The following is a 15,822-nucleotide window of genomic DNA, read 5'->3' as shown; positions in this document are numbered from 1 at the left end:
CTTTTGTCCCTGCCCCCCCCTCAGGGGGCCACACTGGCTGACCTCTGGCCATGCCCCCAACACCGCGGCAGTGAGGGGGGAATGCCGGCAGAGCCCGGCTTGGGTCCATGGGGCAGGGAGGAGGGAATTAAACCCCCTCCCTGGCCAGTTCACTCAGGGTACTGCCAGGGCTGGCCATGCACCTGCTGCTGGAGCAGCCAGTAGAGACATGCAAGTCCATGCTGGTGAGACGGGGTAGGGGGATGGGAGGTGCAACAAACCTCTTTTCTGCTTCCTTCTGGGGCCAGTGCCTAGCCAGGCCCCTGCCCCGCCTGTCCCTGCTCCAGCTGGGGAGCATAAAGGGTGGGGCAAGCCCTGCTCAGCTGGAGCAGAGAGAACAGCCCAGAGAGCATGCTGGGATGCTGGGGGACTCTGGTTTAACTTAAACGAGGAAGGCGTCTGGGACAGAAGTTGCATAAACCAGTTTGAGCTCAATCAGTCTGATACTACATTCAACCAAGTTTCTCTCAAATCGGTTTTGGCCATTTTGAAACTGGTTTATGGGCACTGAACTTCTGTTCTGTTACAGGGTTAAACTAGTTTCTCATCACTTAAACCATTTATGTGTAATTTCTGTCCCTAGCTCTATTTTAGTAGGGGGGGATTGGCTTTTACTCCTGTGCATTTACTCTTCTTTGGATCTCTTCCACATTGCACTGATATCCTGTAGTAATAAACCCACTACATTTTTTTAGGGGACCTGTACTCAGAGCCTGTGACTAACTAGGATAAAGGACACATGTTGGACATGCCACTAACACTTAAAATTCCTTCCACTTTCTTTGCTTCTCTCCTTTCCGTCCTAGCTGATAAACATACATTTAATTGTAACATCAAGCCCAAATTGCCCTTAATTTTACTATCATGATCAAAATCAAGGAAATTACTTGGGAACAGTAAAGTTAAGCTCATGCATAAATGTTTACATGACTGAAACCCTGGTTTGGGAACAGTCGTGACATTCCATGAGTGTATTTTTCAAACCAATGTTCTCAAGCAAACCACATATATTTCCAGACTTGCTTTGCTCTCTTGTATTCCAAGGGGCCAGGAAATCTCTCTCGTTATAAATGTCCTTTTCATTTAGTGTCTGGTACAAAGCTGAAGTACAGGCAAGGGATACAAACTCACAGCGACTGTGCAGCAATTTTTCCATTCCCCAGTATGAATGGGGTGAGCAAGTTGCAGACAAATTCGTATGTCATCTCATAAGGATGGGATGGTATCGTGTAACAGAAAGCAGGGTATAATCACTGCAAAGCCTCTGGAAAAGACACCTATAATAAGCTTGGATACAACAGACAGTTGACCCCTCCATGATAATGATGGTTATAGTTACTGTCTGGCTTTCAATGAGCATTTGTAATCAGATGAGTCAACTTTGAGACGGGCATTTTGTTGCGTGCGCCATTTTTCTTGGATGGCTGACTTTCCTTCCCCTCCCACCAACATGAGACTGCTCCCTTCAGCTCCATGATAACCTTCCTTTGTAAACACGCCTGCCTGGTCAGGACTTATCAATGTTCCTATTTTACCTGACCAATTAAACGAACCTTCCCAACCTTCAGAGCAAAACCGTGACAGCCAGGGCTAGAGCTAGAGCGACCCATTCTCAAGCCCTCCACATTCATACTTCCTCCCTGATGGTGCCCATTGATTCTGCGGCATGAGAAAGGTCACAGGGGTGCCATGGGCAAGCTTCCAGGTGTGGGCACAGAAACTCACGTTACATTTAAAACCTCCATCCTGATCACTCGGTACTTCCTTGACTGATGTACTTGTAGAGAGCATGGGAAAGACCTCAGCTTTGTCTACTCGTGTCTGCTGGCATTCATCTTCTAAACCAGCTACCCAAGTTGAGTCCCAGCAGAATCCCCTCTCAAGTGCTCCCTCTTAAGGCATGAGCTAGGCAACAAGCTTCGTTTCTTCTTGCAGGAAATGCCTCTTCCTCCTGCTCCCTTCCCCCCCATACCCAGAGTGGGCCTCTCCGGTAATGTGATAGGTTGCCGTAGCACTCTGGAAACAGCTGTATTGCTGAAGTACCTCATTAGCCAAGAATGCTACTTGATTGGGAAGAGACTCTCCTTCCCAGAGCCCCTCAGCAACTGCATTACTGTCAGTGCTAAAGAATAAAGCCAATTCAGCTTTAAAACTCAAAACATCTCCTACTTGCTGCCTTTCATCTCCTTTCCCTTCTAATTCTATGTCTGCATTGAAACCTGCTCTCCTGTCTTCTTGGCAGGGGAAACATACGTGCAGTACCGGGGCTCCATTCAGAAAAATAATTGGAGAGATTGATGGATGCTAAAAATAATAAGCTACTTTGAAGCCTAGAAGCCCACGAGAATGAAGGCTCATTTGAGGAGAAAAAAAACCAGCACGGACGAGACAATACAAGCAGAATAACCCAACCCATACATTTGCGTGCTGAGAAGGATGCAGGGCCTCCATGGACTGCAGTTTGTTCTCCAAGACGAGCACTTTTTCCTGGAGTCTTTGGATCTCCTGCTTACTCTGGGCCTCTGTTTTCTGTAGCGTCTCATAGTCCAACATCTTCTTCTCAGCCAGAGAAATCTGTTCTTTCAAGAAAGCTATTGCTTGTGTCTGGTCTTTATATTCACTGTGTAGCTTCTCCAGTTCGTGCACTCTCAGTTCGGCATCTCGGTACTTGTCCTTCATGTCCTGAACTTCTATAAGGTGCTGGTTGGTTTTGATTTCCAGTTGCATTTTCCAGTCATTGTTGCTTTTTTCCATTTCATCCCTGGCCTCCTGCAGCTTCAGCTTCAGACTTTCTTTCTCCTTTATGTGAACAGCAGTCTCAATATCATGCTTGGCTTTAAGGTTCTCCAGCTCAAGCTGGTGCTCCATCTTTATGCTCTCTACCACGGCTTTCAATTCTACTATCTCTTTGTGCTGGGTTTCAGACCCTGTGTTGAGGGTGGCTTTGAAATCCTCCAGGGACTTCTGATGGTCAGAAGCCAAGGTGTCCAGCTTGGACTTCCAGTTGTCCATCAACCCCATATTCTCATTGGTGGCTTGTTGAACTTTATGTTTTAGGTCAACTATTTCCTGGGAGTACTTTTCATTCGTGGCTTTCAGCTTCTCCATCTCCTGCTGGTATTTCTTCAGGGTCTTCTCATACCTTTCCTTCAGCTGACTGCTCTCTTTTTGGTGCTCTTTGTTAGCAGACAGCAGTTGGTCTCGCAAACGAAGAGCCTCTGAATGCAAGCCAAGGTTGGGCTCAGGAGTCTCGGCCTGATGGGAGTTCTTTAGACACTGTCTGAGCTCCTCCACTTCACTGTGCCTGAGACTCAGCTCTTCCTCCAGCTGCAGGATTCTCGACTTCTCTTCCACCGTGGTCAACTGAAACAATAAAGAAGAGACGTGATAGTTCATTTCCCACCTTTCTTTGCCGTTTCCTTTCTACAGCAACAGTAAGTCCCAAGCACATTAGTCAAAGATTAAGAAAGAAAAACTACATCCCCCAATCCAATTCCAATTTTTACACCAGGGTAATTACTGCCAAGACCTTCTGGTGGCAAGATCTTTCTGCCAGTTTTAATTCTTGCTTCCAACCCGACTTGCCGGTTTTCACAAGAAACAACGTGTCTCTTTAAAATGACTGCTGAAATATTAGCTCCCTGGAAGCGACAGCAATTTATTAAAAATAATGTCCTGAAATTCCATTATATTTCTGTACTGGGCTGCTTGCCAAATGACACACAGAGGAAATAGTACTGTGCACTCAGAAATATTGTCGGTATTAAAGCCAAGATTCATGTGCATCACGGAAATTGCCTTTATTGCTCAGCAGTTCTGAGCTTACAACTCCCTGAGCCGAGCTGATGTACCCTGGTGTAAAAAGAAAGGGACTTCTATGCACAAAGACTTGTTAGAATTTATTAGCAAAGTAAAATAAGGGAGAATGCTTGAGGATGTGAAGACAAACAGCTGGCCATGGATGGGCTTTTGAGCAGCTTCTTGGCTACCTACTTCAACCTTTCTGCTCTGCAGATCATGGAGGAGGCCTGTGTGGAGTTGCAGGGGCTACGGGCCTATGACAGAAGGACTGATCAGAAGAAAATGTTTAATAAGAACACCAACCAAACAAGTAGATCTACAGCATGTCCTCATCTAGCATCAAAGCATAAATCCATCAATTCCATTTCTAATTGACGAAGTGTTTTGAAGTCACCTAGTCGATCTGGACAGCCGAGTCCCACTCATTTTAATACAGACTGGGTGCTCCAATCCCTTTGGCCAGCTGGGAAAATCCTTGTCTTGATTATTTTCTTCGGCGATTCTTATAAGTTCAGAAATGACAAATCCACTCATTAAAAAAAAAAAACCAAAAACAAAAAAGAAGTCAACCATGCTCCCTGCTACATCAAACTCTTTCCAGATAAGCTTCTGGGAAGGCCTGGTGTATCACTCCTCTAAGGGCATCTCCTGCCTTCCCATGTAGAGTCTAACCAATCCCAGTGACCAAGGCTGTTTCTTAAAACCTAAGGAGCAATTCCACTTGGACGTGCCACTTGGTTTGGTTTTTTTATCTCAAATTGAAGCACCCACAACAGGAAGAAGGATGCTGGACATGATGAATGGAATGCTGTTATTTCCTACTGTAGCACAAAAGAAACCTCTGGAAGCAGAAAAATGAATCAGGCAGGGTTTAATTATGGTTATTTATATGGCCATGTTAATCCAACAGTGAAGAGCTCGTGTGTCAAATGGTGCCATGGGGCTGAGAAGCCAACTCAAGTCTCCAAAACGAGTCACCACACAAGAAGCGGAGGGGAAAATTATATGGGGCTACTGTTTTCAGAAGGGAGAGCAAATAAAATTAAAAAATAAAATAAAAATCATGGAAGCCCAAACTCAAACCAAAACAAAAATAAACCAAATCCAAAGCAAGGCATTGCTGGCATCAATGCAGCTGGCAAGCACATTGTTCTGCAGGCAGGGTAAGTGGGGCTGGGATTACCCTGGTATCCTCTAATTCTTTGAGGAGTTTTTCAGCCTGTGCCTTCTCAAACAGCAGGCTCTGCTCGAGCTCCCGTATTCGGGCATGCTCCAACTGCGTCTGAGTCTGGTCACACATAGGGAAAAAAGAACAACATGGGAGAAAGAGCAGAAAAGAGAGAGAAAGAGAAAGAGAGGGGGAGAGAGAGAGAGAGAGAGAGAGAGAGAGAAGGCTGCAACATCATCTTCAGTACAAGACAAGGAAAGGCAGTTCACAACAGAAAGAAAATAAAGGTCTCAACAGGCAGGAAAACTCATCCAAACAAAAATCAGTTACTAAGGGATTTTACATGGTACCTGTGGTGGCTACTTAGGATCCAGTGGAGTCTTTGATCAGCCCCAATGCAAGACAGCACCTCTCTAGCCCAGAGGAGTGCTTACATGCTTTCCTCAATTCGGGCCCCGAGTTGGATGAGTCTAGTAGCCAAAATTCACCCAAAGCAGAGGCCCAAGATTTGTGTCCCAGTAAAGTTTATCTTAAAGGGAATCAAGTGATGACACAAAGATTTTCTGCTGGATCTCTGCAAGACCATCAATTCGAGTGTTTCTCTCGACACAATGCCATGTGCTGGGAACAATTTGGAAATCTCATTCATCTTTTGCTATGAACAGAGCATTTGACCTGTGCAGAAGTTGACCAGTGCAGGTTCCACTGTACAAAGCATACTGAAAATACCAGAAACATATATAAATCAGGGAAATTTAACTCCGAAGTATTTCAGTGCTTTGCATTTACACAGCACCTTTACCTAAGGTTTCAAAATGATTTTCAAACTTGAATCATCTCACAATAGTCCTGTAAGGTAAGGGAAGTGTAAAGTGTAATTATGTCCATTATACAGTTGGGTAAAATGAGGAACAGAAAGGTTAAGACACTTACCCAACTTCTTTGCCAGAGCCATGACTAGGACCCAGGACTTTTGGTTCAATGCCCCATTCTTTAATCACCAAACACTCGTTCATTATCGGTAGCACAGTTAACTAAAGCACATCAGCAATGGCCACCGACGATATCATGTAAATTCCCCGTACAGAAAGGGGAAAATAAACGCATGCAAACATCAGCTGTCATATTTTTAACTCTCAAAAATATTTTTTTTATTGGAGCAAAGTTGATCCACCAACACCACTGGGACTATATTATTATTCAAATTCTTCTAGGCAATTTCCTGTTCTTTGCTTTCTACTTTGTTATTGGCTTTCCCCACACCCATGTCAAAGCTAAATTGAGGGGTTTGTTTTATCTTATGTTTCCTTTTTCTTTTTTCTGTTCTTTTTTTGGTGGCTCTGCTTCTGGGAATGGAGAAAGTTTCAGGTTGGACAAATCTGGAAAATATTATTTGACATTTCCAAACATAGTAAAAATCAGGGCAGCCAGTTATATTTAGGACACTTCAGATTTTGTCTGGTTTCTTTGACCACAGATGAGTTCCCGAAAACAAGCCTCCAAGCCCTATCAAGTGCTCCAAAGAATCGAGTAAAGGAAAGAAGTAGGCTGGATATTTATTATGGAAAAGGTGGGGAAAACTGTCATCTTGTTGAATCTCTCCTCCCCTTCCCCCTTGGGCCAGATTCCATAAAGAGTGCTATTAATTCTGAATTATTCCATTATTTTCAATGGAGTTACTATGAATTTACACTGGTAATATAGCCCAATGTCTCTAAATGAACGTTCATATACATCAATCATCAAAATGACCTCCACTAGTAGCTCTCAGTCCATTTTGCTTATGGTACCAATATACCTTCCTGTTCTGCACAGAGTCAGGAATATATAACCTAAGCATGGGCTCTTTTGCTGACCAGCTTCAAAACTATTCTAGGAATCTTGCAACAAAAAGGTCTCATACTGGGTTCTGGACATAGGTACTTATGTAAAACTTTGCATGAGCAGCCTCGCTCCCTCTTCCATGAACTCTACTGATAGCCAATTTTTATGATTTTCATGTAGGGGTACATGAAAACCATAAAAACAAAGGGAAGACACTTAAATGAACTTCACGACCTTAAACATGGCTTCAAATCGAGGCTAGAATGAAAGCTTGTGTCAACTCTTACATCATACCCATTGCTTTCTTCCGCCGTAATTAGGCTAGACCAAAATACCTAAATCCAGAGCATCCCTGAAATTTAAGGAAGTTCACCACTGATCTTTACAACTCAGACTGAACGATAACAATAATTGCTACCTACAAAATGCAAAAATTCTTGAAGACGCTTCTTCAATAAACTGACTTGCATCGTAGAGCAGCCCTATACACTGTACTTGCTCAAAAACAGAGACCAAGGCCTAAATGAACCCCGGTGAACAAATGAACCTGTCACTGCTACAGGTGATCTCCTCCAGGCACAGGATGTGTGGAGAAGCAGGACGCCTGGAGGCTATGCACATTTATGTGTTTGAAAGAAAAGATCTGCCTTGTGCAATCTGCAGAGTCTGACTTCCATGCTGTGTCTCTTGCTTACAGTTGCTCCATCTGCCAAATAATGCAGAAATTCCCCATCTAATAATATCCTTAACTAGGAGGTGCTTGTGCCTCCACAGCTTGTCACCTTGCTAGAGCCATACAACACACTTCACAAACAGCTATGTGCCAGTGCCGTTATGCCTATGCACACGCAGACCACTAGCCCTTCTGAAACACAAAAGGGCATCTCAACGTTGAGTGAGAAGATGACTTCATGGGAAGGACTAAGCACGTGTGGCATTGTACCCAGAAAGGAACTGGAACATCACAGCTCTCGTGCAATACAAGACCACGTGCCTTACAGCGCCCATTAGGAACCAGTGGCAGCGGGGATAGTGGCTGCACTGCCAAACCAGCCTACAGTAAGAATACATATGTTACAAGGCATTTACACACATGCACAGCTTAATTCATGTGTACTGTGACATGACTGAGTGCCTCATTTAGAAACCATGCTCTAGCGCTGCATGGGTCTCTAGGATTCCCAGTGCCCAATTAACAGATGAGAGAAACTTTTTCTTCTATGGCATTCAACACCGGTGACACCCTGTAATGAATCATCAGCCTCCCCACAACAACATATTTTGCTCAGCACTGGGCAAAAGGCAGCAGAGATTGCCAGAGACAACAGTCGAATGCAGGCACAGTTTCAGACCCACACGTTGCAGTGAATTACCTCCAGATCACCCTTGGTAATGGACTCCTCCTCCACACGGAACTGCAGGTCCTCCACTTTCCTAGAGGGACAGGGGAGAAAAGGCCAGAGTCAGCAACAGTGGGACTGGGATTGTATCACCAAGCAGCTGGCACAAAAGGTCCCTGCATGACAAAAGGCTGGGAGCAGGAGGAGTTGGGCAAACCATGTACAAACTGCTCAGCACCAGCCAAGTACTTCTCATGGAAGTGATTCACTGGCCAAGGCTGCTTAATTAGCAAGCCTTATGCAAAGCAGACACAGTTCTTACTGTAATGTGCATGCCTGGCGACGCAAGCACTGGGCCATGTCGCCCTTCTACAGTGAACGTGGCTGCTCTGCATCCCCATATGGATACTGGAGGCACTGAAGGGGCAGCCAAACATTTTGACTTGAATGCGCTGGCATGCTGGGATTGAGTGCGGCTCCTTGGGCAACTAGTTGCTACTGCATTTTGCAAGCCAGCACTGGGAAATCCCAGTGCCAAGCGTCAAAGCCTTCATGGCTGAATATGCAGACATTCAGGGTTTCTCCTTTCACAGCTGGCTATGGGCAATGCTTAATGGTCTCTGCTGGAGGCAATGATGAGCCGCACTGGCAGAAAAATCATCACAGGAGACACAAAAACTACAGAGGCGTATCACACAAACACGAAGACACAGGCTTGTGAGCATGCATGCAAACATAGCCACCCACCCCTGGTACCCTCTTCTACAAGATGCTGGTTTACAATATAAAATAACCCCACTAATTGTACAGTGGTCTTTCAATCCTCTTGGTAAATCCGATCTTCTTTGTTCTTTCGATACAGTTTTTAAGAACAACATGTGGTAGATGTTGCCCTGGGAACCAGATGTAAGGACTCTGTGATTCTCTGCCACAGATAAAAATAACTCTCCGTCTACATCTCAAACTTTATAAACAACCTCTAAACCTCTTCTAATTAGAGGAGGCATCTGCTGCTGTTTAGGAGGGAACTCAGCTGTCTTGAGTTAGAAAACCTCCTGCCTCCTGTAACTTGGAAAAGGAGCTGCCTGCAGCAAACCTGGGAAGACTTGTGCAGGGAGCAACATTTTGTCAGTAGGAGCATCTTTCAAATGAAGGAACAGTGAGTCACTATTTTCCTTTCAATTATTAAACACACACAGAGAAATGTCTTTATACTCCCACAGAAGGCTTTTTATAAATGGAGGAGCCATTGGGATGACACAAACAGATCTTCGCTCTCCGCCAAACAAGCCAATGCCCTCAATATCAAGCCCTGAGCGTCTCATGCTAGCTCATGTACATGCATGGGGCTGGGTGGAGGAGCACATCACACAGGACAGAGATGGTGCTTGGTTATCGGGGATGAACTCCAGCTGGGATTTCCTCTTCCTTTGCATGCACTCTAGGTCACAGAACTGCTTAGCCCAAGTCAGAGGGCATTTCTGTTCACTTTTCAACAGGGAACACTCTTATCTTGAACGCTGGTGTCTGAAAGAATGGCTTTCTTGGTGTCTGGATGGCTGCTTTGGTTGCTTTTAATGATCAGATGCTACCCTCTTACTGCACTAGTTACCACTCACACACTTCCAGAGAAGTTTGTGGCCACCCATGGTCAGCGCAGGCCCCAATAGCAGCTGGACAATGTTGATACTCCATTCACTTCTCAGCTCTTTCCCAGCATACTCAGCTCTTTAAGCCCCACTGCCCTAACATGGCTCGTCTTGCAAGCACTTGCCTTCCAAAACATAGCAGAAGAGACAAAGATGCTGGAAGCCTAATCAGTATCTGACCATCTCCCTGGGCTTCCCAGGACATGATCATTCTCCATTATCTTTATCCATCCTCTCAATAATGGCACGCAGGGCACTGTGTTATGAAGTTGCTAATGCAACATCTTGGTAGGCTCTTGTCCTTCACTACCTGCACCATCAGTGCCGAGATCAAGAAAGGAGTCCGCTTGCTGCTTATTTCCAGGTATTAAGAGCCTGCTGTGCCAGGACTTGACATTTGCACCTTCTATTGCAACAGAACCTGCCTGAGCACCAGTTGGCATGCCAACTCGGTACAGTACCGTCAGCAGCCTCATCTTCATGTGTTTGAGGAAGACACCCTCCCTGTTGCCAATGGCAACTTAATTCACCTACTGAAAACCAAATAAATGTTTTCTGACAATGAATGATCTCATTCTGCAGCAGTGCTGGTCTGAACCAGCACATCCTTAATAGTCCCTTCCCCCAAAGACACTGGAGGAACGTTTTTTCCCCTTAATATCAATGCATCAGAGCCCATCTCTGGCCCACATCAGGACCCTGACAGCAATGGAGTTCAGACTAGTGGAGCTGAAGAACCCTGTCACTGCCCAAGAAGACCACGTAGGGTGCTACTTGCATCCATCCTTTTACTGCCGTTTGCCACCGGATCCTTAATCCAGCATCAAACATGGATAATGTTCTTTGAAGCACTAGGTCCTGTTAAATGTAAACTGGATCATCATCATGGGAGGAAGTAATCTCAGTGCTTTGCCATAGCTCATAACCCATAGCTCCCTTGCCCTCTCCCTCCAGGGCAGCATGCTCTGCTTTTCTCCTTACACCCTTTCTATTCCCCCCCTTGCTATCCTACCTTTTTTCCTCTTCCAGTTGGTTCAACAGCTCAAACTTTTCCTTTTGCATTCCATCCACCAGGGCTCGTGCACGCTGGAGATTCCCTTCCGCTTCGGTGACATACTGCAACAGAAGAAGCCCCTCAACCCATGTAGCATTAACTATATTTGCAATATGTGGGTTTTAAATAGTTGGGGGGGGTTGACAGGTCTGGGAAATTATCCTTGCGAAGGTGCTTATCCTTAAAGACTGGATTTTCCAGGAAGCTCAGCAGGTCAAAAGAGAAGCATGCAAGTGTCTCTGCTGGACGCCAAACGGCTGGCCTATATTTCTGTGCCTAAGTGGGACCTTTTGTAAAGCTTTTCCTGAGCTTATTTGAAAGCCCAACACTAGGTCTCCAAGCCAAATCCAGCCCAGATAAGTCAGTACATACAGCCTCTTGTCTTATCTGGAGCCAACATTTTATCTGATCACTCCATTAGTTTGTTCTGCTCGTCCATTATCAGAGAAGAAAGTCTGATGTTTATTAATAGACTTGTTGCACACAATTGTTTGGTAACTACTTTGTGCAAGTGTTTACTGGAGTGGAGAGAAGGGGAGGGTTGGGGCATAGACCTGCGTGACAGATGAACGATGAGAGCAAAGGTGTAAGTAATGGAGGTTCAAGTGGAGTCCAGGTTACTGTTGTTATGAGGGATGTGTGATTTGGAAGATGGGGCACATGGCCTCGGTCCTGCTCTGACGGGACAACAGAAGATCCAGCAACAGGAGGACAGAATTCACCGCAGGAACAGCCAGTACCCACACCCAGAAGGGCATACTCCAGTTCAGAAATGAAAGTTTATGCACTTACGGCCTTTCCCCAACACTCACACGAACAAAACCCCAGCTGCACAAATGTCCAGCCTCCCATGGAAATGGTGCCGCACTATTTTCTTAATTGTTCACTCAGGATGAGGCTCCAAAGTTTATGCTCAACTCAGCACCCTACGTGAAACAACCTTCAAGCCTCCAGTTCAGTATCTGGCAGCAACCCAAGAATACCGCAGCACATTTGCTTGCCGGCAGGGTCAGCAGGGAGCACATGGAGCAAGCGGCCCAAGGAGAAAACCCCCTTTTCGTCATTAGACTACTTCCCACCCTCTCAAACTTCAGACATGTTGATCAGGCATAAAAGTGTAGCTCATGTGTATGCCATGTGCTATCCCTTATCCTGATGCATACTTTGGTGTCCACAATGGGCAGCCAGGACCAAGGACGGCATCAAGCCAGTGATGTATTGTCAGGGTATGTGCTCCTGGGGCCAAGAATTTACAACCCATCAGCATAAGCACAGTTCTCCCAGTGTATACAATGCTTATATATCAGTGCTGTGCCTCTTACGAGCACCAGCTCTATGGGATGGATGCTCTCTAACAGGAAGTGTAGGACTTTACCTGCTCATGCTGGGCCTTCAGGATGGCAATTTCTTTCTCCACTTCACAGATGTGGCTGGTGGCCTTGGCAACCTCCGCTCTCTCCAGATCACGCTCAGCCAGTAGCTGCTCGATGTGCTGCTGCTTCTCCTTCAGTGCCTCCTGCAGGGCTGTGGTGCCAGAGATTTTCCGGGCATAGCGAGAGGATGTCTCTGTCAGCTGGAGAGGAAAGTCGAGATGTGAAGGGTCTAGAGCTGGGCTCCCCCCTCCCCACTTGGCTTCAAGCTGTCCAGTTCACACAGTGGGCTGGGATCTCTCTCGCAATGAGACCGAAGACCGCTGAACTAGAGGCTGCCTGCAGACAAGCTAGCTCTTCAGTACAGTGATGGGAATGGCAGCTCTCCAGGGACAGAAGTAGGGTGGGGCAGGACAGATCCCAATTACAAAAGAGAATACCCTCTCTCTCTTCACAAGCGTGTTTTGTCCCCGACTGCAGCCGAAGACATTCCAGACAAACTGAGCTCAGCTGAAAGGACTCTGCGCTCAGCTAGAGAACAAGCATGGGATAGCTGGACACGCTCCCAGGGACAGATGTCTCTATGACCCCCTTCCTCCGACAGCCGAGATGATAACAGATATTGATTACCCTCTAAATTCTGTAGCTAGAGTTTTTAATAAAATCTTGCATCTCCTGGTGCCTATTTTTGTGAGGGAACTCCAAAGCACTACATCCAGGAGGCCTGGGAACTGCTTCCCTGCAGCAATGACATGGAGGCACCTCTGACATTGCAAGGAAGCAGCCGTTTAATAGAACAGCTACGCATCCATTTAGGAGAGGAAGTTAAAGAGCACTGCAACCTAGCGGGTGTACTGCAATCTAGGGGTGTAACCCCCTAGCAATGTAAAGGGCTTTTTTGAAGTCTAAGCACACCCCTGCAATCTAAGGGGCTTTTTCAGGAGGCTGAATGCAACCACAGCAAGTGAATGCCTGCATGTGGCATCCGAGCTAGGGTGCCTCCCCTTGCAAACAGCACTGGAGGATCATTAATGACTGTGTCACCCCACATTATAACTCTCACCCCGGTGGGAAGGAATTAAAATTGAAGGTCAGGTGTGGTGTTCCCACCCTTCCCCATTACTCATCTGACAGTGGCATAGCAGCAGCACTTACTGAAACACTGAGCTCCAGCCCTACTGCTGTGCAAGGCTGGAGCATGGGGAAGGGGGGTCCCAGGTTGCATAAACAGTGGAATGGCTCTCTCACCAGTCCGCTCCGGCTGGGTCTGCCCCCAACCGAGGATGCCACAGAGCTGACAGAGCTGATGGACGAACTGCTGGGGCTATGGGTCAGGGCAGACACTCCCATGGCCATCCGCTTGCTCTTCTTCGCTTTGGCAGGACTGGTGGATGGGAACCCAATACGGATCACTTTGTGAATGGGAGCGAAGAGGCCAAACTTGGGGGGGCACTGGAAGTACCTGGAGTATGAGACAGAAAAAGAGAAATGGGGAGTCAAAAAGGGTGCAGCCCTCCTGTTCCTCAGACTGGGCAAAACCAATGCTCAACTGAGAACCAGGAAATGCACAAACTTTGCTCTTTGGCTTATCCCTTCAGCCTGAACGGCCCCCTCCCCAGGGCTGTGCTCCGACGTGGTTCCAGGGGTTAGGAACATTTCCCTTCCCGGGTGTTTTGAGGGGAAAGGGTTAAAAGCACCTATGCCAGAAGCACAGGCCCCAAATCCAGGTTTGCTTACATGGCAAAACTGCACTGATACAAGCAGGTGGATCCCACTGTGCACTCAGACCCTGCTTGCAACAACACAAACACATTACTTCCATTGTCAATGAAAGCCAGACCAGATTTGTTTGTTAGGATTTTTGGGTGGAAACCTTCCCCTCTAGAGTATTTTTCCAACTGACTCTGTAGCTAGAGACCCAACATTGGCCAGATGCATTTCACTCCTGTACTAAATGAGCTAGAGAGACAATAAGCAAGCTGAGTAGCTGGCAAGCAACATACACGGGGCCAAGTCTCATTTATACCGAGACCCTTTTTCACAGAGTTGACATCAAGGCCCCTTTGCACTCCCAGCATGCTGACATAGAGCTTTAGAGCAAATGAGGATGCGTCTTTGCCTTGTAGCAGCTTTTCTGAGCAATATAGGATTGTGTTACTAATGCAGGAATGGCAGGGACAGCTCAGTCCAGCCATCTAAAATAAAAAACTGAACCTGAAAAACAAATTGCAAAGGACAGATGTGCCTTAAGGATTTGGTTAGGTGTAAGCAACACTAATCAGTGCTCTGGTTTCACAGGGGTTGCAGCGAGGTTGTTAGGGGTCCAGCCAGCCCTGCTCCACTGCCCCATCCTTTTATATTTCCCCAGTGGTTCAATCCTCATCATGAACCACTGGGAAATGACTCTCAAACCAGATGCAGCAGTGATCCAGCAGAGAAGGGTCTGGTGGAAGAGGTCTATAAAGAGCTAAAAGCATTTAGGAACTTGCCCCTAGATCAGAGCAGCAGAGTGAAAGGGAACCCTAAAACTTGCTTGCATTAATAAACCATGTCTTCAGGAAAGGGGCTGAAGGAAATCCTGGTGTGGTGCTGGCTCTCCACTAGCTTAGCAAGGCATCGCTCCAGCCCAGCATTGTTAGATGCTGATCAGTCTGCCACAAGGGGAGGAGGAAGAAGGAAAGGATGAGAAGTCCTGGCATTTCCTTTAACATGAGCACAATAAGCCACCAACTCCCACGCCATCATCATCTGAGGGCAAGGCAGCCCTGTCAACACCCATTCCCCTTTTTCCCCTTAGCCTTGTTGCCTATGGAGAAGTAAAAAATCATCATGACAAACCCAGAGCAGAGACTTGCTTTCATTTCACAGCAAGCCACTGCATGCTGAATCAGGCCTACAAAGCCATTTTCTTGCCCTCCACTTCAAACTTAGCCAACTCCTGCCCAGGGAGACTCCTTCCCCTTTGCCCACCACAGAACAAACCCTAGCATCCTGCACTCTCAGGCCCATCTCTTCAACTTGGATAGTGTTTCACTGTGTCCTGGTCACAGAAGAGTTGTTAACATAAATATAAATCAGGGTCTTCTCACCGCTACAAACTCCAGCTACCCCATACTCTTGCGGAAGCAGCTGCGCCTCTCCTAACTCACCATAAGCAAGTCTTCAAGTGCTTGATCCAGAAGACATTTTGAAGTCCTTTGGCATCTTCCCACTGATTTCCAAGAGCTTTGGATCAGACTGTAGAGCACAGCATTGGGGATGGCTCTTTTCCCCCACCGAAATTCCTCTGAGATACTACTCAGACAGGGAAACATGATGATTGCAATGGGTTGGGTACCAGTTAGCATTCAGGCTCCTGTGTACTTGGATGAGCTGCCAAGAAAGAGGGGCATTCTAGGAGGCTTGTCTGCTAGCCAGGGTAGCACCAAGTCTCCAAGAGCAAAAATGATGTGGCACGTGCCCTACAGGTATTCCCTGGCCTGATTTACAGTGAGGCAGCAGAGCCGAGACACATGCACTGGAAGGAAGAGACTTGAACTATAATAAGGCTACTCCTGCTATGAAGAGAGAATTTCCT

The 15,822-nt window shown here is 46.5% G+C and overlaps 1 protein-coding gene across 4 annotated transcripts in view; it reads right to left on the bottom strand.

Annotated features, from left to right (window-relative positions):
• Window positions 1–15,822, bottom strand: part of CLIP2 (CAP-Gly domain containing linker protein 2) — a 106,477-nt gene that overhangs the window by 13,618 nt on the left and 77,037 nt on the right. For 3 of the 4 annotated variants that reach the window (XR_003095360.1, XM_025210618.1, XM_025210617.1), the window contains exons 5-9: window positions 13,494–13,707; window positions 12,251–12,448; window positions 10,834–10,937; window positions 8,206–8,266; window positions 2,458–3,402 (exon numbers count right to left, since the gene is read on the bottom strand). Coding sequence is in view for 3 of the 4 variants with exons in the window: in XM_025210618.1 (XP_025066403.1) it covers window positions 2,458–3,402; window positions 8,206–8,266; window positions 10,834–10,937; window positions 12,251–12,448; window positions 13,494–13,707 (1,522 nt within the window). In the remaining variant the exon portion in view is untranslated. Of the gene's footprint in view, window positions 1–2,457; window positions 3,403–5,023; window positions 5,129–8,205; window positions 8,267–10,833; window positions 10,938–12,250; window positions 12,449–13,493; window positions 13,708–15,822 lie in introns of all 4 variants that reach the window. The other variant, XM_025210619.1, reaches the window with a different exon arrangement.

The sequence above is a fragment of the Alligator sinensis genome, unplaced genomic scaffold, assembly GCF_000455745.1.
Source record: "Alligator sinensis unplaced genomic scaffold, ASM45574v1 scaffold419_1, whole genome shotgun sequence".
Taxonomy (NCBI): Eukaryota; Metazoa; Chordata; order Crocodylia; family Alligatoridae; genus Alligator; species Alligator sinensis.
This window is presented reverse-complemented; position numbering and strand designations above follow the sequence as displayed.